This window comes from Ceratotherium simum, chromosome 25, assembly GCF_057802395.1.
Source record: "Ceratotherium simum simum isolate JZ-2026a chromosome 25, ASM5780239v1, whole genome shotgun sequence".
NCBI lineage: Eukaryota > Metazoa > Chordata > Mammalia > Perissodactyla > Rhinocerotidae > Ceratotherium > Ceratotherium simum.
This window is the reverse complement of record NC_141924.1, coordinates 8,154,771-8,179,354: the sequence shown is the minus strand read 5'-3', so window position 1 is coordinate 8,179,354 and position 24,584 is coordinate 8,154,771. Positions and strand designations below refer to the sequence as shown.

The following is a 24,584-nucleotide window of genomic DNA, read 5'->3' as shown; positions in this document are numbered from 1 at the left end:
GAGGGGAAGAATAATCCCCCTTCTCAGGGTAAAGGAAACTTTTCAGGAGTTTCCTGATGTTGCCCTACCCCCACTTGGACTATGTTCTTGGTGACCAGGGGCCATAACGGTGATTTCTGTTGACTCAGCATAATCTTCCTCTTTGGGAGCATCCCTGACAGAAGTTGCCATCACTCAGACCAGATGAAATCCCTGCTTGGTGCAGTGTCAGCATATGTCCCGACCTTCTCCTTTATTTCCATTTTAGCTAATTACATAAAGCAATAATCACCAGCTTGTATATTAGCCTGTTCCATGGAGTTTTTTTGCATTTCCTTACACATCCAGTGAACCAACCACTCGGGGGTTAGCTCTATCATTTCCGAATTCCATAGGTAACTTTTACCTCCAATAACTGACCACAGTTTAGCTGCTGCGTGACACCACAAGTGATGGAGAAACCATTCAGGAATGAAGGTTCATCACCCACCACCCCCCGTTCTGCCTTTTCCCCAAACTATGCTTTCACCACGTTCCAGAGAGTCAGGGTTATTCTAGTGAATGCCACTTTTGAAGCCAACTGTGTTGCAGGTCCCCAAGACCATCCTAGAGTCAATGCACTCCTGGAGGACTCACAGACTTCAGAGATGCTGTTATAGTCAATGTTATTTTCTTAGTCTGTTTGGGATGATAGAACAAAATACCCTGGAATGAGTGGTTATAAAAAGCAAAATTTATTCCTCACAGCTCTGGAGTCTGGGATGTCCAAGATCAAGGCTCTGGCAGATTTGATGTCTAGTGAGGGCCCACTTCCTGATTCATAGACAGTCACATTTACACTGTGTCTTGACCTGGTGGAAGGATCAAGGGATCTCTCCGGCTTCCCCTTTAGAAGGGCACAAATCCCATTCATGAGGACTCCACCCTCATGACCTAATCAGCTCCCAAAGGCACCACTAATGAATACCATCACATGGGGATTAAGTTTAAACATATGAATTTCAGGGAGACATAGGCATTCCATCTACAGCAGTTATGGTTTATTACAGTGAAAGGATACAAATTAAAGTCAGTAAAGGTAAAAGACAAATAGGATAGAGAGACAGACACATAGGAGATCACAGCACAGGTTTCCATTTGTCTTCTTCCTGGAGACACATAGAACAGTGCTTAATACTCCGGCAATGATGAGTGACACACGCACGGAATCTTGCAAGTCAGGGAAGCACAACTGAGCCTCAGTGTCCAGGGATTTTACTGGCTTGGTGTTATAGGCATGGAGCACCTGCGTGGCTGAGAGGAGTGACTAAGTCTCCAGCCCCTCCAGATGACCGACTGATACAGGGCAATGCAGGGTCACATTGTTAGCATGAATGATCTGGCATGGCTGAGGCTCCAGGAAAACAAAGACATGGTTATCCAGAAGAATATTCCCAGAGCCTAAATGTCATCGCCCAGGAGCTGGTCAGGGGTCAGTCACTGCTTTACAAAGCTTAGGATGTGAACCCTCCAAACCTGCTGACTTTACTCTTTACTGCAAGGGACTCACTCAGCCTGGATGCCCACATCCCAGGCCTGACTCCACCCGCCCCACCATGGACCAGCAGCTCAGCCAGCACCATCAAATCTGCCCAACTTCATCTATGACCCCCCAATAGGTGGGGAACTCAGGGATGGCTGGGAAGGGATGTGTCAGGTTAACACCCAGGCTCAGTCCTCAAGTTCCAGAGTCCTCCCTGGGAAAGCTGATGGCAGTCCTGGAGTGAGCACCTCCCTGAGGCTCTCAGCACCCTTTCCCAGCCCCTCAGTGATGCTAGTGTCCAGGCCACTGCAGAGTGGAGGTTGCCTCATGGCCAGGCGGGATCTGGAGGACACTTGTCTGGGCTCCAACCCAGGGCAGCATTCTGGAAGTGGCTGGGTCAGGCTGGGCTCTCAGGAGGCTTTGCAGGGTGCAGGGAATGTGCCACAGGTATGCCCTAGGGACAGGGGTTAATTTTGGACCCATGTGAGGGTGGGATGGCCAGGGGAAGAGATGCCACATGAGGATCTTGGAGGGGGACACTTTGGCTCTCCTCCTCGCTCTGCCAGGACCCTTTGGGACCCTGGGCCACCCCTCCCTGCCCCGGGCTCCTTTACCCCTTCAGCCAATGAGCCCTTTCTACCAGCTGGCCGCTGGGTCCTGTTTTTCTGCTCTGACTCTAGGGCTGTGATCTTGTTAGCCTGGAGCCCCGGCTGAGTGCAGGGACTGTCATCTTTCCACCCACCCCATGCCCAAAATTGAATGGCTCTGGACTGAGCACAAGGGCTGTGCCCAAGAGTTCTTAGTGACCGACTGCTTACCTGAGTCTTGTCGACCCCCTGGTGCATTTAGTTAAGAGCTTTGGGACCACAGACCGTCAGGGCAGAAGGATCCCCTCCAAGCTTCTGATGCTAGAGAACCCCCACCTAACAGCGTCCCTGACAGGGCTTCCACCAGAGTCTTCGAGCTGCCCTCATGACAGGGAGTTCCCAGCTCTCAGCACTCAGGAAACATGGTCTGTCCATACTCACGGAGTCGGAAAGCCAGCCAGGGCCCCTTCAGGCTCTCCAGATTACCCAATGTCGTGTCTCTGGTGGCAGGAGGGGTGTTCATGCAGCTTATCAGGACAGGGAGTGTGGCTGGGTCCACACTGGGTTTGTGAAGAGGTGAGGCCCCTGAGAGGAGGCAGGTGGGCCTGCAGAAGCAGCAACTCTGTGGATTTATTGATACTTTGTCATTCGTGGTTCTGAGTCTTGGGGATGTCAGAGGCTGGGAACCAGCCCATCCACAGCTTCCTCAGGAGCTGGGAGACCCAAACCCTGTCCCTTTCCTCCTTGCTCTCTACATCAGAGGCCTCTAAAAAGCACAAGCAGGCATGCCTTTGGGTCCCCTGAAAAAAGGACCTTTCCCAAGGCCAGAGTAGCCCCAGATGCCAGGGGAGCAGGTCAGCATTGATCAAAGGCTATGTACTCCTCCAGTCCAAGAGGAGTGGCCTCGAGGTCCTGCCAACCAGGAAGGCAGCAGGAGGCAGGGGAGGCTAATTCAGGAAGATCAGAGCCTCTGGCTACTGGGGTTCTTCCCTACTTTGAAGGGTGTGACTCCTTTTTTTTTTTTTTGGTGTTTGATCACTGACAGCTTTTAATCATCATTTCTGTCTCTCAGTGTGGGGGACCCACACTGGGACCAGCTGATAATAAATCCCTGGTTCTCTCTCCTTTGGCCTCTACCCTAGTTTCAAACCACCAAACCACTACCCACACAAGTGAACCCTCACCCCAGCCAACCACCTAACCACAGTAAATATCCAGGCCAGTCTCCTTTCCTGGCTCTCTCAAGCCATTTTGGTCCTGCTTGAGAGGCCAGTCCTGCTCTGCCCAGAGACCTCAATGATGCAAATAGAAAAGCTTCATATCCTCTTGGTGTGGGAATGGTGTCATCAGTCCACATCCTAATCAAATTTTGAGTCGGGGGGTGTCTCTCCTGCCTTTGCAGGGTGACCATAACAAGAACCTAAAGACTTGCAGAGTTATAAAGAACTCTCAGTTTTAGGAGTTCAAGTAGCATCAGACATCTCAACATCAATGCTGAAGGAAGAGGACAACAAGAAACATCTTTTAAATTGTACATGAAAGTTATTACCGATCTAGAATTGTATACCCAGCAGAACTATTAGTCAGGTACGTATGCAGACATTTGAGACATCTAAGATCTCATAAGCCCCCCTCAGGGGAGCAGTGACATCAGCAAAAATGGCAGACCTCTGAAAATTGGCCACTCCAGAAGAGCAACGAAAAAACAGGCAAAATGATCAGTTACTTTTTCAGAAGTCTCAGAAGAAACCAAAAGCTCACAGCTACTCAGGAGCATTATTTTTTTCAAGACAGATGGCTGAATCGCAGACTAAACAGCAAGCTCTGTGGCATTTCCACTTCCCTGCTCCTCGCCTCCACTGTCCAGCTCAGCAGTAGCCTTGAAAATAACCGCCTACACCCAGGGAAGCCTCCTGAGGGAGCACAAGACATGGAGCATTTTCAAAGCCTCATTCCCAAAGAATTGTCACAATTTCCCTGGCTAGGGTTTCCCTGGAAGATCCCGTGTGCAGGGCTGTCTGTGTGTGACCTGAGAGCTCCCCTCATGCAAACAGTCTTTTCTCAGTAGAGTTTGTTGAAAGTAATCAGAGGCCACTGTTGAAAATCAAAACTGCCTGAGACATGGCTAACAGTTGAGGCAAATGATACACTAACCACACAGCTTAAAGAGGAGAAGCTGGGGCATGAGGTGTCCACAGGGACTTTGAAGAGCTCTGACACATTCCTGGGAATCAAAGAGGCCAGGCACATGTGTAGGGCTGTGTGCATGCCCAGGAAAGACCTGGTGGGGGCGCCTTAGCTCTACACTCTGACTGAAATTGAGGTTCTGTGCAAACAGGAAGTGGAGGCTGAGGGAAAGTTGTAAACTCTAAATTCAGTGTCTGGCAGAGTGTTGAACATAAGTCACACACACACACACACACAGCACATCTGTGCAGCAAAGACTGGGAGAGTGATTGGTTCAAACTTATAAGGAAATCTCTAACCAATCATTAGCTGACCACCAAGCTAACTGAGTAGAGACTTCAGTGGCCACACACAACAAGGAAGAGAGACTTTATAGATTTAGTTCGTAAAATTCACCAAGCAAAGAAACAACTACAACGACAACAAACAACCACAACAAACCCTGGGGAGCAAAGAGAATCTGATTTCCTGAGTTGCCACAGTATCTTACTTAAAATATCCAGTTTTCAACAAAAAATTACATGACATGCAAAGGAAGAAGAAAGGATGGTCCATACACAGGAAAAAGGCCATCAACAGAAACCATCCCTGATGGTGGGGTTGCTGGACACAGACTGCATATCAGCTAATTCAGTATGTTCACAGAACTAAAATAAACCATGTCGAAAGAACTAGGAAAGGGCTGGCCCCGTGGCTTAGCGGTTAAGTGCACACGCTCCACTGCTGGCGGCCCGGGTTTGGATCCCGGGCACGCACCGACGCACCACTTGTCAGGCCATGCTGTGGCGGCGTCCCACATAAAGTGCCGGAAGATGGGCGTGGATGTTAGCTCAGGGCCAGTCTTCCTCAAGAAAAACAGGGAGGATTGGCAGATGTTAGCTCAGGGCTGGTCTTCCACACACACACAAAAAAAGAACTAGGAAAGTAGGAAAACGATCTCTCACCAATTAAAGAATATGTGTAATGAGATAGAAATTTTAAAAAGGACCCTGGTAGAAATTCTAGATATGAACAATACAATAACAGAAATGGAAGTTCACTGCAGGAACTCAAGAGCAGATTTGACCATGAAGAAGAAAAATCAGCGAACATGAGGACAGTCAGCTGAGCTGATCCAGGCCGAGGAACAGAAACAAGGATGAAGAACAATGAGCAGAGATTTAGAAACCTGTGGGCACCATCAAGCATACCTCACACACATAATGGGAGTCCTAGCAGAAGAAGAGAGAGAGATAAAGGACTAGGAAGAATATTTGAAGAACTGTTGAAAACTGAATAATCACCAACTTTGATGAAAAACACTAATCTACACATACAAGAAGCTCAGTGAACTCCAAGTAGGATAAAATCAGATATCTACACCGGCACACAAAAAAGAAAACCATCAAAAGACAAAGAGAGATTTTCAAAAGCAGCAAGAAAGATGGGAGATGCTCCTCATCATGAACAAAGGATCCATCCTCAATAACATTGATGTCAGATTTCCAATCAGAAACCATAGAGGCCAGAAAGCAGTGGGATGACAATATCCCTCAGGAAGTGACTGGAGGTTGTAATAAGCCAGGGAAAGGGTCTCTGGACTTCACGAATTGCCCAGTCAGGGTAAATGGGGAGCCCAGAGAACAACCCTGTTGCCCCCCACGCCCAGATTTAAACTTGCCACAGCTACACTAGAGCCTAGGAATCTGGGCTGTGCTGCAAGCCGGGTGAGGACCCTGAGCCTCGCGGGGAGCAGCCTCTACCAGAAGAGGTCCCGCCCAGACATCCACGGATCTCGCTGAGAACCAGGGCACTGGGTCTGGGTCTGGGTATGTGTGTGAGAATCTGTGCATGTTGAGTTGAAGTGTGAGTTTGTGTTTTCACATGAGTTTTGTCTTAGTGCGGGTGGTTTGTGGGAGAGTAGATTGCTGTGTGGTGTTTCTGTGAGTGTGTGTGTGTTTGTGTGTGTATGTGAGCAAGAGGGTAAAAGCCGACACCTGGTACCCATAAACCATCTCTGGGAGGGCAACCCTGCTCAGCTCCCCCTCCCACCCGTGTTCGCTCCCTGGCCACGGCCTCCTGCGCACAGCTGTGGAACTGCAGACGTGCACGCATTGCCAGGGCCTGCACCGGGATCCTAGTGCTACGCTGGGGGGCTCCGCACTGTGAGGCAGGTGAGGCCGCCAGAGTGGGATTCAAGCCAGGTTGGAGCCATCAGACTGGTTTATTGTACATCAGGGCTTCTGCAAGCAGTGGGTTAGGGACTTGGTGACCCTGCTAGCGGGGCACAGCACAGAGCTGGTAGGGGGACGGGGTCACCAGTACACCATATACACCGTGGTCGCTGGGGCGGGGCTGTCCAGCGGGCACCGAGAAGCTGAAGCGCTGCAGGAGGCAGGTGAAGAAGAGGAAGAGCTCCATGCGGGCCAGGGGCTCCCCGAGGCACAAGCGGCGGCCTGTGGGTGGGTATGGGGGGCTCAGTGAGCCTGGGGGCCTGGGATCCATGCCTCCAAGACTCCCTCAGGAGGGGGCAGCGAGCCAGGCTCCCCACAGGCACCTGCTGAGAAGGGCATGAAGGCCTCCTGCTTGACGAAGCGGCCCTGGGCGTCCAGGAAGTGCTCGGGGTGGAAGCGGAAGGGCTTCTTCCAGATGGTCTCGTCCTTCAGCACCGAGGACAGGTTGGGGATGAGCATCGTCCCCTGGCAAGAGATGCCTGGCATGAGTGGGGTCTAGGCTGAGGGAGTGCCTGGACCCGTGCCACCAAACAGACACGGGCCATACTTTCTGCCTGGCACACACCTGGACACTTTCAAGTCAGTCTCAGCCAAAGAGCTTCCCGCCATCCTCCCTGTGCCCACGGCAGGGCCAAGAGAATATCCTCCCATGGGCACCCTCCCTGCCACGTGTCCCAGCATGCATGGCTGCTCCAAAACACTGTGGCACATTTTAGTTTGTCTTCCCCTACCCAGACTGCAGGCTCTGCATGGACCTGGCCACCCTGCCTCTGCTTCATCCCCACACCCACCCAGGCTGGACAGTCGGTGCCTGTGGAAATGAGGATTAGTGGCTTGGGTTCCAGTCCTGGTCACATCTGGCAAGGGTCATGCTGGGGCTACCAGGGGGCAGGTGGAGCTGAGCTGGGGTGAGGAGGGCCACAGGCCTACCTTGGGGATGAGGAAGCCTTGCACTTCAATGTCACGGGATGTCATGTGGGGCAAGCCTAGTGGGATGATGTCCCCAAAGCGCTGCACCTCATGGACCACGGCCATGGTGAAGGGCATGTGGGCCTGGTCCCCCATCTCTGGTCGCCGTGCCTGCCCTATCACCTCATCGATCTCCTGTTGGACACGGCCTGCACAGACAAGCGTCCCCAAAGTGGTCAGAACCCAGGGGGCTGGACCCTGACCTCCTCCTGACTCCTGTGCAGGCACTGTGCACATGTGGAGAAGGAGGTCACTTTGACCCCTGAGCCAGGGCCCAGCCTCTGCTCAGAGCTCCTGGTGGCCAACCAACCTCAGGGCCCCCAGCCGGTCCCTCTCCTCCCTGGCCCAGCCCACCAGGCCCTCAGGCTGGGCTCACACTGCACGTCCGGGTGCAGGATCATGAGCAGGAGGGCCCAGGCCAGCATGGTCGAGGTGGTCACTATCCCAGCAAAGAACAGGTCAGCCACCACCAGGCGCAGGTTCTCATCATTGAAGCTGCTCTTGGGGCTCCCCTTGGCCTGGGCCATGCAGAGATGGTGGGCTCAGGGGCAGAGGGAGGAAACCCCAAATGGCCTCCCACTCTGCACCCATCAGCAGGTGCCTGATCACTGGGTGATACACCTTGCCCAGGCTACCCTCATCGGCCCTCAACCCAGAACCACTGCCCTCGTCCATGGCAGCTCACCTTCTCCACCTCGTCCAGGAAGGCATCAGTCAGGTCTCCGGGAGGCTGGGCCGGGTCCTGGTTCATCCTGTGCTCAACAACCAGCTCATTCAGCAGGGCCATGAAGGCCCTCTGGGCAGGAAAGGCCTTGTCAACCAGCCCCGGGATGTGCAGGAGCACGGGGATGGTGTGCACCACCTGTGCAGGCCACAGATGTGGGGGATGCTGTCCTCCCTGTGCTCAGGTGTTCACCTCCACCAGTCAGGTCCCAGCCCCTCCCTGGGTGTTGCCACCATCAACCTGGTTCCTCTCTATGGTTCAACTACAACCTTCTGTCCCAGCCTTGTCCCCAAATGTATAAACCTAAAATCTACTTCTCATGGGTTCTGGTGGCTTCCACTGAAGGAGGTACAAGTTCTTTAGCTCCCTCCTGGAGCCCGCTGACACAACACCCCTCCATCCAAAGCCTCCTCCGCGGAGGCCCATTGTAGGTGGAGGTCTCCTCCATGGAGCTTATCTGCAGAGTTCGTGGGTCCCTCCACCCCCATACCTGTGGCAGGAAGCCAGAATTTGCCTTCAGTTGTCCATCTGCAAGGTCCAGTAGCTTGATGAATCGAGAGTCGTTGTACTCGAAGCGGCGCCCAAAGGTGAGGGAGGCGATCACGTTGCTCACTGCTTTATTCAGGAGGGCGTTGGGGCTAAAGGGGCGTCCTGGGAGGGGACGGTGCAGGTCAGGGGGTCGCCTCCATCTCCTCTTCCCCAGCCTCCATCCCTGTCTCCTGTCCCTCAGCCCAGCACTCACCGGCCTGGTCTGCGAAGGCGGCGCAGAGGCACGAGGCCTCCTCGGTCACCCACTGCTCCAGTGACTTCTTGCCCAGGCCGAAGTTGCGCAGGGTGGACACGGAGAAGCGCCGCTGCTCCTGCCACGCGGGTCCATAGCGGGCAAAGAGGATCCCTGGGGTGGTGGGTGGATGTGGGCGTGGCTCGGGTGTGCTCTGGCCCCGCCTCTGCGTCCACACCTTGCTGGTGGGCTAGGCTGCCCTTCTGTCTATGCCGAGAACATACCCTTGCCCTAGCCTTGCTCACACAGGCCCGCCCACTACATCCCCTACAGTATTCTTGTCCTTCGCATGACCTCGAAGTCCCGCCCACTTTATACCTCCTTCTAGCTGGAGTCTGGTCTCATCTTCTGCCCGCCCACATTGCTTGCCAGCTCTCCCCACTGCGGACAGGTCTTGGCCTCACCCTCGGCCCTGCCCACCATCACCTCCTTTGGTTCAGGGAAGATCTTGGCTCGCCCCCTGTCCCTCCCCCATCTACTCCATCCTCCTCCTTCCCGCCACCGGGACAACTCCTTCCTGCTCGCAGAGACCCACGTCCGGCCCACTCCCACAGGCCCCACGCTTCCCTGCTCCCGCATCCACTTCTCCACCCTTGGGACAGGCTGCTTCTTCCACCTGCTCCTTCAAATTCGCTGACTATTCCCTGCTCCGCAGGTCCACCAGCCTAATTCCGCTTGGCCCTCCCGGGTCTCGGGTCACTGTGGGCCCAGTCCCCGCCGGGCTGCGGTCTTCCCCTCCTCTGCTTGCCTTCCGCGTGTGGTCCGAAGCCCAGGTGCTCAAAGACGGGCATAGGTGGGTGGTCGGCGGTGTCCTCGCTCTGGTCCACCAGTGCCTCATATATGGCTGCCAGCCCGCTGACTACAACCCCGGGTGTCCAGGCCATCTGCAGGCTGAACACGTCCCCAAAGCGGTGCTGCAGCTGCAGGCCGAGGGTCAAGAGCATTCGACAAGTCCTGCCCCACCCCAGGCTGCAGACCTCAGTCTCCTGGCACTAGACCCAGGGGGACCCCTGGGCCGCCAACATGAGTGGGTACAAGGACTTTATTTGGCCTTGTGACGCTGGTGGTCACATCCTCTATGGTTGAGGACCTCACGTTGGATCAGATCATCCAGCTGTGACTTTGCAGAGGTCACCAAGATGTCAGGAGGCCAAGTTAGCATCCCATTTTACAGGTGAAGAAACTGAGGTTCAGAGAGGTGAGCAGTGAGGCTCAAGGTCGCACAGCAGCAAAAGATTTGAACCTGGACACTGTCCCCTCTCAACCTTGTGTTCCTGATATCAAGGGGGCTCATGAGCAGACTCCCCTTCCTCCAGTCTCAGCACCTTTCCTCCTGATGCCCTCAGAAGGGACTCAGGCTCACACAACTCAAGCTCTGTCACACTGCATCCCAAACTCCCTGCCAAGTCTCACCCCCCTCCAGGCCTTTGCCCTCTCTGACCTTTGATTGGAAAATCCAAACTGTCCTCAGGCCCTGCACAGATGCCCTCCCCCAGGAATCCTCTCAAACCTGCCTCCTCCTTTCCCCCCAGCTCCCTGTCCAGCCTGTGGCTTCACCACCACCCACTGTCTGCTGCTCAGTGGTGTCCCCAGGGTTTCCGTGCCCACCCCCACCGACCTCACCCGGGTCACGCAGCGAACCATGTCCTGGAAGTCCACCTGCAGCTGGTTGCCCAGCCCAGGCAGGGGCATGGGGCCTGGTGGGTAGCGTGCGGCCCAGCATTGGCGCCAGTGCATCAGGTCCACCAGGAGCAGGAAGACGGCCACAGCCACAGCCAGGGGCCCCAGTGTCTCCCCGGTCAGCAGCCCCATGGCTGCCTCACTGGGCACTGGGCTCCTCTGGACACACTGGCACCGCTTACCACACCAGGCACCTAGGACCAGGCCAGGCAGGGCACTCTCACCAACCCTGAGGCTTTGACCAGCCTGGCTCCTCCTTATAAAGGGAGCTGAGACTGGCCTTTGCCCTCTGTCCTGACCCCACCTGTTGGGATGACTGAGCTGCCATAGGGTGCAGGGTGGGGCCAGGCAAGTTCAGATGCAGGTGTGGCACAGAAGTCCTGTCCCTGCTGCCCTCTCCAGGTGCTTATTCTGGGTTGGGGGTAGACAAAAGTGATGTCTCCACCTCCAACCTGACTCCGCAGCATGGTACAGGCTCCGAGGAAGAACCAGGGGTCTTTGGACTTGATCTTCCCCCACCTGTCACATTAGCCTCACACTCCCTAATGTGGTCACAGCCTCATCCCCAGAACACATTCTCGCCTTCCCGTTGTCTCACCTGCCTTCTCCTGAGTGAACTTCGCCTCCCAGGTTTGTACTCGCAATTGCTGTAGGGAGGTCACAATGATCAGAGGGACAAAGCGGGGGGGGGGGAGTGGGAAGAGGGATGAAGTTCTCGGTGTCCCTCACTTCACACTAGTACACTCGGTACACACAGACACAGATCACACACTCACACATTCAGACACTACCCACCTGCTCACAGACTGACACAGCACATGCACACACACATTTACACACACAAAACCACATACACACACATTAATACATGTACCACATACACACACTAAGAAACACACACACACGCAGACCTAGCACCAGGGCCCCTGTTCCCAGTGGTTGCCTGGAGCTGACCTCCCCCTCCCCTTCCCTGGAGGCTGCGGGCACTGATGCTGAGGACCCTCACCTGCCTGGCACCGGCCTCGTTTTGCTCCGTTTCCACCTAGTTGCGGCTGATGCACCTTTGAATCTGAGTGGGAATCAGCAGGTTGTTCTCGGAGTTCCCTAGTCACCCAACAACCAGTTAAAACACCAGGAGACCCTTCCTCAGTGTGTCACAAACTGGTACTTGACCTCCTAGCTCTTGAGGCCACCCAGGTGATGAATCTTCTCGTGCCTGTGTCCACTTTCCTGACTCAGAGAAATGTGGGGTGGGCACTTACCCTTGTTGACTGAGCTGCCAGGAAGCTCAGGGTACTAGGGTGGCTTAGCATAGGATGCGACTCTGTCCCCAGAGGAGGGGGCCTGCTTCCTCCTCCTCATTATCATTTGTCCTTGAACATCAGCTGCTCAAACTCTTCTAGAAGACAAGGGGATGGAAAGCAAGTGGGACAAGGTAATTTCTTTACACCCTCATAGGCCTGCTGAGGACCACAAGGAGTGGATTCTTGGGTCTCGCCCTTTGCCGGTCTGGGATTCTCTCCCTCTCCCTGGGCCAGGTGCCCCCTGCTCAAGCCCCATCCCTTCCACCCTGACTCTGTGGTCCCTCAAGGAAAGATGCAAACCTCAGCATCACCCCGTGCCAGGATGTACCACTGTCTGGCTTGAATTATAGCTACCAGTCCCTCCCTGTTGCAGTCTCTCGCACCCTCCATGCAGGGGAGGCACCACACCATGCCAGGGCAGGGTCACTGCCCACTGGCCTCAGCACCCTCCTTCTTCAACAAGAAAAGGGGTGAGATTTGAGGCTGAGTTTTTAAATCACTGAAGCTAATGGAGACTCAGAAGCAAAAACCCACTCAAATGGGAAGGCTCAGGAGCCCAGTGGATGGGGAACGGCCATTTCCTGGGTAGAGGTCAGGCCCCCTCACCCATCCCAGGGGTTGGGAGGCAAACTCTCATTCTGGAAACAGCTGGAGAATTCTCTCGCCAGCTGAAGCAGGGCCTGCAGGAGGCACTCCCCACCCCCATGTCCCCCCAGTTCTCTCCATCACTCACTCCCCAACAGTAAGAGGACCAGCTTCTTCCCAGGGTGCCTCTGGACATCCCCCACTCAGAGATGGCCACCCAGAGATGCCTTCCACGTGCCGTGGGCTCTTGGTATTGGTTTTCAAGATTTGCAATTCCTGCTTGACTGTGAAAGCTGCTCCTCCCCTTCTGAATTCCCACATCCCGACTCTCCCGACAGGCCTGGGGCCAGAGATTCTACCTTGTGTGGGCCCAGTGGCCTTCCTCAGTTTACCCGGGCTTCCCTGCATCTTGCCTTGCTCAGGCCTTGATTCCTGTTCCAGCACTGCTGTAAGGACCATGTGCTGGGTGCAGGGCTGGGCACTTGCCGCCTGGCTGGAAGACGATGGTGCACCCCTGCTCTGGGGTGCTCATGACCAAGCAGAGGAGTGGGAAGCCAGAGAGCTGACAGGCCAGGCCGGCAGTGGAGGGACTGCTTTGAGGGTTGTGGGGACACTGCGCCAGGCTGGAGCAGGACTTTCTTGGAAGACTTCCTAGAGGACTTTAGCTGGCTTGGCACTGCAAGTCAAAGTGACCTGGCAGTGGGACCAAGGGGCAAATGCAATATCCAGGAGGGTGACGGGCAGCAGGAGGGAGGCAGCTTTGCAAATCTGGCTGAGGACTGGGCTGGAGGCAACTGGGTTCACTGGGCCTCCAGGAGGCAGGAAGACTAGCTTTGAGGCCACTCTACAGACCAGGAGAGCAAGACCCATGGGCACGCTGCAGTGTTTCTGGATCCAGCCTGTGGACTCTCATTGGCCTCAGTTGAATGTCCTGTCCTCTGGGCAGCAACTGTCTACCCAGGACTGTCAGAGGATCAGGTGGTGTCAGCAGGGGGCAGGATGGTCCAAGTGTTGGTCAAACAGTGACCCTGGATAAACTATCTTTATCCACCCTTTGTTTTGGATGTGTCACCCTCCCAAGCAGTCACCCTAATGTGGATATGAAGGGCAGGGACAGACATGCATCTAAATCAGGCAGAGCCCCCTGATACTAGGGACTTGTTGCCCAGGATGGGGGATTCCTTGAGGAAACCTCATGAGTACAATGAGCACACAGCACAATCGTGAGGCTGATGGCCTTTGCAATCATTGTGCAATTGCAGCTTCCATTGATCAGGCACTCACGTGCCAGGCTCTGCTGCTCACCTGTGTGTCCTCCCCAGAGCCCTGTAAGGCAGGTGGCTTTATGGTCCCCAAGGCATGGAGGAGACTGAGTCTCAGGGGTCACGCCAGGAGGTCAAAGTCACAGAGCAGCATTTGGGTCCATCTCAAACACATGCTCTGAGCTACTGCTCTACACATAAGTTACTGAGATTTTTATTTTAGAAACACACTCAGCCCGTCCTCCCTGCGCTTCTGCTCTGGTGAAGACGCTGGGGTAGAAGGCTGAGCGCCCCCAAGGACCACGGGTGTCACAAGTGTTCGCCCAGTTGGAAAGGGTCCTCTAGACGCTGTGGCCTGAGAGTTAGAGTACGGGGTGACGTCAGCACGATGGCGGACCAGGAAGCGCCCGGCCCCGACCCCTAAGCATCTAGACGCGGCCTCGGATCTCCAAGGCGATGCGGAGCAAACCCTGGGAGAGAGCCCTAGAAAGCAGGTAGGCAGCTGAGCCCCAGGCAGGGCGCTGGGAAACTTGGTGGCATTTGGCTCGCCTTGCCCCGCCCCCCGCGGCATGGAGCGCCCGCGGAGGAAACCCCCCCATTCCCGCTCCTCCCTGGGGACAGAAAGGAAGAGTGGAAGCTGCGTCCACTTGTGGTGCCGCGGGCCTGGCCGCCTCACCTGACTCGCAGTGCCGACCCGCCCAGCGCAGCGCTGGGATCCAGGGGGAGGCCCCGGCAGGGCGGCCGCGGCTGCAGTTCCGCAAGCGGGCACCGGGGGGCGCAGGAGGCCGCGGCGGAGGAGGGAACACGAGCGGGACCAGAGCTGGGCAGGGCCCGCCTCCCAGAGATGGTTTATGGGTACAGGGCTTCGGCTTCTACGTTCATGCTCACACACGCGCACACTCAGGCACACACACACACATACAGCCAAGACACAGAAATCTACTCACACACAAAGGACCCACTCTCAGACAAAACTCGCGTGAAAACACAAACTCACACTTCAACTCAAGGGGCACAGATTCTCACACACACACACACACACACACACACACACACATATAGACCCAGCACCAAGTGTCCTGGTTCTCAGCGAGACCCGTGGACGCCCGGGTGGGGCCTCTTCTGGTGGAGGCTGCTGCCTGCGGGGCTCAGGGTCCTCACCCGGCTTACAGCACAGCCCAGATTCCTAGGCTCTGGCGTGGCCGTGGCAAGTTTAAATTTGGGGGCTGGGGGGGGCTACAGCGTTGTTCTCTGAGCTCCCCATTTACCCTAACTGGACAATTCGTAGACCCCAGGGGCCCTTTCCCCAGCTTGTGACATCCGCCAGTCACTTGCTGAGGGATGTTATCATCCCGCTGCTTTCCTGCCTCTATGGTTTCTGATGAGAAATCTGAGGTCAATGTTATTGAGGACTGATCCTTTGTTCATGATGAGGTGCATCTCACATCTTTCTTGCTCATTTCAAAGAAAGAAAAGCAGCTCTCTTTGTGTTTTTATGGTTTGATTGTGATGTGTGTAGGTGTAGATCTCTGATTTTATCCTACTTGGAGTTCACTGAGCTTCTTGGATGAGTTGATTAACGTTGTTCATCAAATTTGGCAAGTATTCAGTTTTCAACATTTCTTAAAATATTCCTTCTAGTCCTTTGCCTTTCTCTTCTTCTAGAACTCCCATTATGTGTGTGAGGTATGCTTGATGGTGCCCCACAGGTTTCTGAATCTCTGCTCATTGTTCTTCATTCTGGTTTCTGTTCTTCAGCCTGGATCATCTCTGCTACTGTCGTCATGTTTGCTGATTTTTCTTCTTCCTGGTCAAATCTGATCTTGAGTTCCTGCAGTGAACTTCCATTTCTGTTATTGTACTGTTCACATCCAGAATTTCCAACAGGGTCCTTTTTACAATATCTATCTCATTACAGATAGTCTTTAATTGGTGTGAGATCATTTTCCTAGTCTCCTTTAGTTCTTTAGACATGGCTTCTCTTAGTCCTGTGAACATATTGAATTAGCTGATATGCAGTATTTGTCCAGCAACTCCACCATCAGGGACAGTTTCCATTGATGGCCTTTTCCTGTCTATGGCCCCTCCTTTCTTATTCCTTTGCATGTCACGTATTTTTTTGTTGAAAACTGGATATTTTAAATAAGATACTGTGGCAACTCTGGAAATCAGATTCTCTTTGTTCCCCAGGGTTTGTTGTGGTGGTTGTTTGTTGTCATCTTATTTGTTTCTTTGCTTAGTGACATTTCTGAACTAAATGTAGATAGTCTCTATTCCTTGTTGTGTGTGGCCACTGAAGTCTCTACTCAGTTAACTGGTGGTCAGCTAATGATTGGTTAGAGATTTCCTTAAACGTTGGAACCAATAACTCTCCCAGTCTTTGCTGCACAGAGGTGCTCTCTGTGTGTTGGGACAAACTTTCAATACTCAGCCAGACACTGAATTTAGAGTTTACAACTTTCCCTCAGCCTCCACTTCCTGTTTGCACAGAACCTCAACTTTAGTCAGAGGTGAGAGCTAAGGGCCCCCCCAGGTCTTTCCTGAGCACGCAGACAGCTGCACACAGCCCTACACACGTGCATGGCCTCTTAGATTCCCAGGAACCAGTCAGAGCTTTTCAAAGCCCCTGTGGACACCTCATGCTCCAATCTCGTCTTTAAGCTGTGTGCTTAGCATATCATTTGCCCCACCTCGTATCCATTCCCTGAGGAAACTTTGATTTTCAACAGTGGTCTCTGATTACATTCAACAAACTCTCCTGAGAAAAGGCTGTTTGCATGAGTGGAGCTCTCAGGTCACACAGACAGCCCTGCTCACGGGGTCTTCCAGAGAACACCCAGCCAGATAAAATAGTGACAAACCTTTGGGAATCATATTTTTAAAATGCTCCATGTCCTGTGCTTCTTCAGGAGGCTTCCCTGGGAGTGTGGGCAGTTATTTTCAAGGCTACTGATGAGTTAGAGAGTGGTGATAGGACCAGACAAGCGGAAATGCCAAGAGCTTGCTGTTCATTCTGAGATTCAGCTATGTGTCTTGAGAAACATGCTCCTAAGTAGCTGTGAGCTTTTGGCTAATTCTGAGACTTTGGATAAAGTATCTGATCATTTTTCCAGTTCTTTCATTGCTCTTCTGAAGTGGCCAATTTTCAGAGCTCTGTCACTTTTGCTGATATCATTGCCCTCCTGAGGGGTGGTTATGAGACCTCAGATGTCTTAAAATGTCTCCATTCATACTTGACTAATAGTTCAGCTGGGTATAGAATTCTACATTAGAAATACCTTTCTTGCAGAATTTTAAAGATGTTTCTTGTTGTCTTTTACCTTGATGGTTGTTGTTGAGATGTCTGATGCTACTTGATCTTTAAACTGAGACGTTTTTATTTTTTATAACTCTGCAAGTCTTTCAGTTCTTGTTATGGTCACCCTGCAAAGGCAAGAAGGACTGCCCCCACTCAAAATTTGATTTGGATGTGGACTGATGACACCAAGAGGGTATAAAGCTTTTCTACTTTCATCATTGAGATCTCTGGGCAGAGCAGCACTGCCCTCTCAAGCAAGACGAAAATGGCTTGAGAGAGGCAGGAAAGGAGACTGGCCTGGATATTTACTGTGGTTTGGTGATGTGCTTGGATGAGGGCTCACTTGTGTGGATAGTGGCTTGGTTGCTTGAAACTCCAGTAGAGATCAAAAGAGAGAGAACCAGGGATTTATTATCAGCTGCTGCAGATCTGGGGACAAGGGAAGACACTGAGATGGTGCTTAAAGGCTGTCAGAAGTCAAACACCAAAAAATGGAGTCACACCCTCAGAGTGGAGAAGAAGCCCAGAAAGCCACATGCCCCAACCTTCCTGAATGAGCCTCCCCTGCCTCCTGCTTCCTTCCTGCTTAGCAGGAACTCGAGGCCACATCCCTTGGGCTGGAGGCATACCTAGCCTTTTATCAATACTGACCTGCTCCTCTGGCATTAGGTGCCCCCTGGACATGGGGAAAGGTCCTCCCAGCAAATGACACAAAGGGCATGCCAGTTTGTGCTTCGCTGATGCCTCTGATATGGACAGCAAGGAGGAAAGGCCCATGGTTTGATCCTCAAGCTCTTGAGGAAGCTGTGGCAGCGCTGGTTCCCAGCCTCTGACATCCCCAAGACTCAGAACCATGAATGACAACGTATCCATATATCCACAGAGTTGTTGCTTCTGCAGGCCCACCTCCTCCTCTCAGGGGCCTCGCATCTTCACAAACCCAGTGTGGCCCCATTCACACTCCCTGTCCTGACAACCTGCAGGAACAACCCCTCTTGCCACCAAGCCCTGATATGACATTGGATACTCTGGACAGGCTGAAGAAGGCCCTGTCTGGCTTTCTGACTCAGTGCCAAGAGACACACCAAGTTACCTAGGTGCTGAGAGCTGGGAGGTCCCTGTCATGAGTGCACTTGGAAGATGGTGGTGGAATCCCTGTCAGGGATGCTGTTGGATGAGGGTCAGCTTTTAACAGAGGCCTGCCTGAAGGAGCTGCTTCTGCCCTGAGTGTCTGTGGTCCCTAAGATGTTACCTAAATGCACCAAGGGGTCTGCCCAAGACTTGTATAAGCAACAGTCATTAGAAACCCTTGGGCACTGCCCGTGTGCTCAGTCCAGAGCCAGTCAATTGTGGGGGTGGGGACAGGTGGAGGATGGCAGTCCCTGCCCTCAGCTGGGCGTCCAGGCTAAGAAGGTCACAGCCCTAGAGTCAGAGCAGGAAGACAGGACCCAGCAGCCATCTGGTACAACCATCTCATTGGATGAAGTGGAAACAGAAGCCCAGGGCCGGGGAGGACAGGCCCAGGGTCACAGAGGATTGTTGCAGAGCAAGGACTATAGCCAGGATGTCCTCCTCCAAGAACCCCATCCGGCCTCCTTCTCCTCCAGCTATCCACCACCCACTGGGTCAAGGCTACCCCTGACCCTAGGACATGTCTGGGGCCCACAGGGCTTATTCCCTGCCCGTGGCGAGGCCTCTTGACAGCCCGGCCTGACCCAGCCACTCCAAGGACGGTGCCCTAGGTTGGATCCCAGACATGTGTCCTCCTCCAGCTAAAGCCTGGCCGTGAGCAACTCCTACTGGGCAGGGGCCTGGACATGAGCATCCCTGAGGGGCTGGGAAAGGGGGACCATCCTATCTTGGGGTGACTGAGAGCTCAATGAGGTGCTCACCCCTGGACTGCCATCAGGCTTCCCATGGAAGGCACTTGCACCTGAGGACTGAGACTGGATATTAAGCTGGCACATCCCTTCCCGGCCATCCCTGAGTTCCCCTCCAATTCGGGTGTCATATATGAAGTGCGGCAGCAGACTTGATGAGCTTCTGGCCCATTTTGAGGCAGGTGGAGTCAGGTCTGGGGTGTGGGCATCTTTGCTGAGTGGGTCCGTTGAAGTAAAGGGTAAAGTCAGCAGGTTTGAAGGATTCAAATCCTGCACTTGGTAAAGCACTGAATGGCCTCTGACCTACTCCTAGGAGATGACCTTTATGCTCAGGGAATAGTCTTCTGGACTACTGTGTCTTTGTTTTCTTGGAGCCTCAGGCTATGCCAGATCATTCATGCTAAAAAATGTGACACGTCCTGGGGACCCTGCATCTCCCTCTATCCGTGTGGCCTCTGGAGGAGCTGGATCTTAGTAAAAGAGAACCCAGAAAGATCCCTTGACCCTTCTCCCAGGTGAGGATAGAGTGAAAAGGTGACTGTCTATGAACAAAAAGTGGGCCCTTACCAGACATCAAGTCTGCCAGAACCTTGATCTTGGACTTCCCAGACTCTAGAACTACGATGTCCACAAAGCGCTGTACCTCATGGACCACGGCCATGGTGAAGGGCATGTGGGCCTGGTCCCCCATCTCTGGTTGCTGCGCCTGCCCTATCACCTCATCGATCTCCGTTGGACACGGCCTGGACAGACAACCATCCCCACAGTGGTCAGAACCCAGGAGGCTGGACCCCGACCTCCCCCTGACTCCTGTGCAGGGGCTGTGCCCATGTGGAGGAGGAGGTCACTCTGACCTCTGAGCCAGGGCCCAGCCTCTGCTCAGAGCTTCTGGTGGCCAAACCATGCTGAGGGCTCCCAGTCTTTCCCCCTCCTCCCTGGCCCATCCCACCAGGCACCCAGGCTGGGCTCACGCTGCACATCCGGGTGCAAGATCATGAGCAGGATGGCCCAGGCCAGCGTGGTCGAGGTGGTCACCATCCCAGCAAGGAACATGTCCGTCACCACCAGGCACAGGTTCTCATCATTGATGCTGCTCTCAAGGTTCCCCTTGGCCTAGGCCATGCAGAGAGCGTAGGTTCAGGGGTAGAGGGAGGAAACCCCAAATGACCTCCCACTCTGCACCCATCATCTTAGGTGCCTGATCACTGGGTGATATACAGGCCCTACCATGCCCCAGCTTGACTCATGGGGCCCTCAACCCACAACCTCTGACCCTGTCCCTGGCACCTCACCTTCTCCACTTCATCCAGGAAGGCATCAGTCAGGTATCAGGGAGGCTGCGCCTGGTCCCGGGTGATCCTGTGCTCAGCAACCAGCTCATCCAGCAGGGCCATTAAGGCCTTCTGCCCTGGAAAGACCTTGGCAACCAGCCCTGGGATGTGCAGGAGCACAGGGATGGCATTCAGCACCTGTGTTGGCCATAGATGTGGGGCCCTGGGTCCTCCCTGTGCTCAGGTGTTCACCTCGGCCAGTTTGGTCCCAGCATCCTCCAGGGGGGTCCCCACGATTCACCTGGTTCCTCCCCAAGTTTGGGCTTCCACCCTCCCCTTCCTGCCTGGCCCCCAGCGGGACAAACCTAAAATCTACATCTCATGGGTTCTGGTGGCTTCCAATGAAGGAGGTACAGGTTCCCTAGCCCTCTCCTGGGGCCTGCTGACCCAACACCCCACTAGACAAATCCTCCTCCATGGAGACCCATTGCAGGGAGGAGGCGTCTTCCATGAAGCTTGTCTGCAGGGCGCCTTGGCCCCCTCCACCTTCGCACCTGGGGTATGAAGGAATTTTCCTTCTCTACTTCCTCCACTAGGTCCATTAGCTTGAGGAAGTGCCGGTCGTTGTACTCGAAGTGGTCCCCGAAGGACACGGAGGCGATCACGTTGCCCACCGCGTTATTCAGTAGGGCGTTGGGGCTAAAGGGGCGTCCTGGGAGGGGACGGTGCAGGTCAGGGGGTCGCCTCCATCTCCTCTTCCCCAGCCTCCACCCCTGTCTCCTCCCCTCAGCCCCGCACTCACCGGCCTGGTCTGCGAAGGCGACGCAGAGTCACGAGGCCTCCTCGGTCACCCACCGCTCCAGTGACTTCTTGCCCATGCCGAAGTTGTGCAGGGTGGACACGGAGAAGCGCCGCCGCTCCCTCCACTCCCGCCCATAGCGGGCAAAAGTCCGCCCCTGGGGGCGGGCAGACCTCCGTGTGGCTCGGATGAGCCCTGGCCCCGCCTCTGCACCCACATCTTGTTGTTTGGCTCGCCTACCCTTCAATCTACTCCAGGGACATGCCCCGGACTTTGTCCTGCTCATTAAGTCCCGCCCACTACTCCCAGACACTGTTCTTCTCCTCCCGATCACCACCAAATCCCACTTTACACATCTTTCTGGCTGTCCCTCTGTCCGCCCACATTGTTCGCCAGCTCTCCCCACTGTGGGCAGGTGTTGGCACGTCTCTTGGCTCTGCCCACTGTGACCCTATTCCAGTTCAGGTAAGGTCCCGGCCCGCCCCTGCCCCGCCCCACTGACTCCGTCCTCCTCATTCCCCCCCATCCGGAGAACCCCTTCCTCCTCACAGTGGCCTGGGTCTCGCCCACTCCCTGTAAGGCCCCGCCCTCTGCCCCGCCCACATCCACCTCCCCACCCTTGGACCGTCTCCTTCCTCCACCTGCAGCCCCTTCAAATTTGCTTACTCTTCTTTACGCCAGAATAACACCACCCTGCCTCCGCTTCACCCTTCCAGGTCTGGAGTCACTGCGGGGCGAGTCCCCAGCGGGCCGCGGTCCTCCAGTCCCCTGCTTGCCTTCCGGGTGGGGTTGGAAGTCCAGGTGCTGGGCGATGGGCACGGGTGGGCGGTCGGAGGTGTCCTCGCCGCGGTCCACCAGCGCCTCGCGCATGGCCACCAGCCCTTTGAGCACGACCACGGGTGTCCAGGCCAGCTGCAGGCTGAACACGTCCCCATAGCGGCGCCGAAACTGCAGACAGAGGGTCAATTTTGTTCGGCAAGCTCCGCACCGCCTACTCCCCGCCCCCCGCCTCCCCCCCCGCCCCCCCGCGCGGCCGGACTCCATCTCTTGGGGGAGCCCAGGGCTGCAAGCAGTGAATGCGTGCAAGGGCTCTATCTAGCCTCCTAACGCTAGGGGTCCCAACCGGTACGTTGTATCAGACCACCCAGCTATGACTTTACAGAGTTCACCATGTCAGGAGGCCAAGTTAGCATCCCACTTTACAGGTGAAGAAACTGAGGTTAAGAGTGGTGAGCAGTGAGGCCCAAGGTCTCACAGCAGCAAAAGATTTGAACCTGGTCACTGTCCCCTCTCAACCTCGATTTCCTGATGTAAATGGGGTCATGACCAGACTCCCCTCCCTCAATCTCAAGACCTTTCCTCCTGATGTCCTCAGAAGGGACTCAGGCTCACCACAACTTAAGCTCTGTTCAACTGCATCCCGAACCCACTCCCAAGTCCCACCCCCTCCAGGCCTTTGTCCTCTCTGACCTTTGATTGGAAAATTCAAACTGTCCTCAGGACCTGCACAGATGCCCTCCCCCAGGAGGCCTCTCAAACCTGCCTCCTCCTTTCCTCCCAGCTCCCTGTCCAGCCTGTGGCTTCACCCACTACCCACGGTCTGCTGCTGGGTGGGGTCCCCAGGACCTCTGTGCCCAACCCCCAACTTTCTCACCTGAGTAAAGCAGCAAGAGAGGTCCTGGAAGTCCACATGCAGCAGGTTGCCCAGCCCAGGCAGGGGCATGGGGCCGAGTGGGTAGTGTGTGGCCCAGTGTTGGCACTGGTGCATCAGGTCCACCAGAAGCAGGAAGATGGCCACAGCCACGGCCAGGGGCCCCAGTGTCTCCCCGGTCAGCAGCCCCATGGCTGCCTCAGTGGGCACTGGGCTCCTCTGGACACACTGGCACCCCTCACCACACCAGGCACCTAGGACCAGGCCAGGCAGGGCACTCTCACCAACCCTGAGGGTTTTCCAGCCTGGGCCCTCTTTATAAAGGGAGCTGAGACTGGCCTTTGCCTTCTGCCCTGAGCCAACCTGTCAGGATGACTGTGCTGCCACAGGGTGCAGGGAGGGGCCAGGGAAAGTCAGCGCAGGGGTAGCTACAGAGTCTTCTCCCTGCTGCCATCCCCAGGTGCTTACCCAGGGTGGGAGGTAGAGAAACAGAAGGCCCCACCCCTAGCCTGACTCCCCAACACTGCACAGGCTCTGAGGAAGAACCAGGGGTTTGGACTTGATCCTCCCCTACTTGTCATATCAGGCTCACACTCCCTAATGTGGTCACAGCCTCATCCCCAGAACATGTTCTTGTCTTCCCATATCTCACCTGCCTCCTCCTGAGTGACCTTCACCTCCCAGGTTTGTACTGCCACTTGCTGTTGGGAGGTCACAATGATCAGGGGGACCATGGGATAGAGGGGAAATGAAGTTCTCCGTGTCCCTCACTTCACACTAGTACACTCAATACACACAGACACAGAATCCAACACTCACAAACCACTCACAGATTCAGACACTACCCACATGATCACAGACTGACACAAGGCACATGCACACGCGCACATGCACACACACACTTACACACCCACAAAACCACATACACACATTAATATGTGCATCACTTACACACACATACACACACACACCAGACCCAGCACCAGAGCACCTGTTCTCATTGGCTGGCCTGGAGCCAACGCCCTCCTCTCCCTGTTTGGAGGCTGCTGGCAGTGATGCTGAGCACCCTCACTGGGCTGGTGCCTGGTTCAGACTCTGGGATTTCCTCCTGGTCTTGCCCATTGTAGGTTTGAATCTGGAGGTGGGGAGGCAGCAGGGTTGTTTTCAGAGCTCCCTAGTCACCCAACCAGCCAGTTCCAAGGGCAGTTGACCCTTCCTAAGTTGGTTACAAACTGTTCTTTGACCTCCTAGCTCTGGAGGCCACCCAGGTGATGAATCTCCTCGTGCCTGTGTTCACTGTGCTGACTCAGAGAAATTGGGGTGGGCACGAGCCCTTGTTGGCTGAGCTGCCAGGAAGCTCATGGTACTAGAGTGGCTTAGCAGAGGATGTGACTCTGTTCCCAGAGGAAGGGGCCTGCTTCCCCCTCCTGATTATCATTTGTCCTTGAACATCAGCTGCTCAAACTCTTTCTAGAAGACAAGGGGATCGAAAGCAAGAGGGGACAATGTAAATTCTTTACACCCTCACAGGCCTGCTGAGGACCACAAGGAATGGATTCTCAGGCCTCCCCCTTTGCTGATATCCTTCCTCTCCCTGGGCCAGGTCCCCCCTGCTCTAAGCACATCCCTCCCAACCCTGACTCTGTAGTCCTTGAAGGAAAGATGCAAAGCTCGGCAACACCATGCACCCGTGCATGCCAATGGAGGCTGGAATTGTGACTCCCAGGCCCCCCCTCTTGCTCAGCTTCTGACTCCCTCCAAGCAAGGGGGTGACCACACCATGCCAGGGCAGGGCCACTGCCCACCAGCCTCAGCACCCTCCTTCTTCAACAAGAAAATTTGTGGGATTTGAGGCTGAGTTTTAAATCAATGAAGCTGATGGGGACTCTGAG

General features: G+C 54.7%; 1 protein-coding gene and 2 pseudogenes across 2 annotated transcripts; all 3 read right to left on the bottom strand.

The window, feature by feature from the left end:
- Window positions 1-6,467: 6,467 nt before the first annotated feature.
- Window positions 6,468-9,385, bottom strand: LOC101390853 (cytochrome P450 2D14-like; annotated as a pseudogene). Its single transcript, XR_015556297.1, has 8 exons — window positions 9,323-9,385; window positions 8,924-9,152; window positions 8,672-8,832; window positions 8,143-8,319; window positions 7,834-7,975; window positions 7,419-7,663; window positions 6,812-6,953; window positions 6,468-6,710 (listed from the first exon to the last, which is right to left on the bottom strand). The product of XR_015556297.1 is annotated as a cytochrome P450 2D14-like (transcript).
- LOC147913709 (uncharacterized) lies at window positions 9,147-14,786 on the bottom strand. The gene is made up of 4 exons (XM_087448823.1): window positions 14,470-14,786; window positions 11,905-12,041; window positions 11,241-11,289; window positions 9,147-10,836 (listed from the first exon to the last, which is right to left on the bottom strand). The coding sequence occupies exons 2-4, from the start codon at window positions 11,953-11,955 to the stop codon at window positions 10,430-10,432; spliced, it is 507 nt and encodes a 168-aa protein (XP_087304949.1). The 5' UTR covers window positions 11,956-12,041; window positions 14,470-14,786; the 3' UTR covers window positions 9,147-10,429.
- On the bottom strand, window positions 14,135-22,884 carry LOC101395099 (cytochrome P450 2D14-like; annotated as a pseudogene).
- Window positions 22,885-24,584: the final 1,700 nt, after the last annotated feature.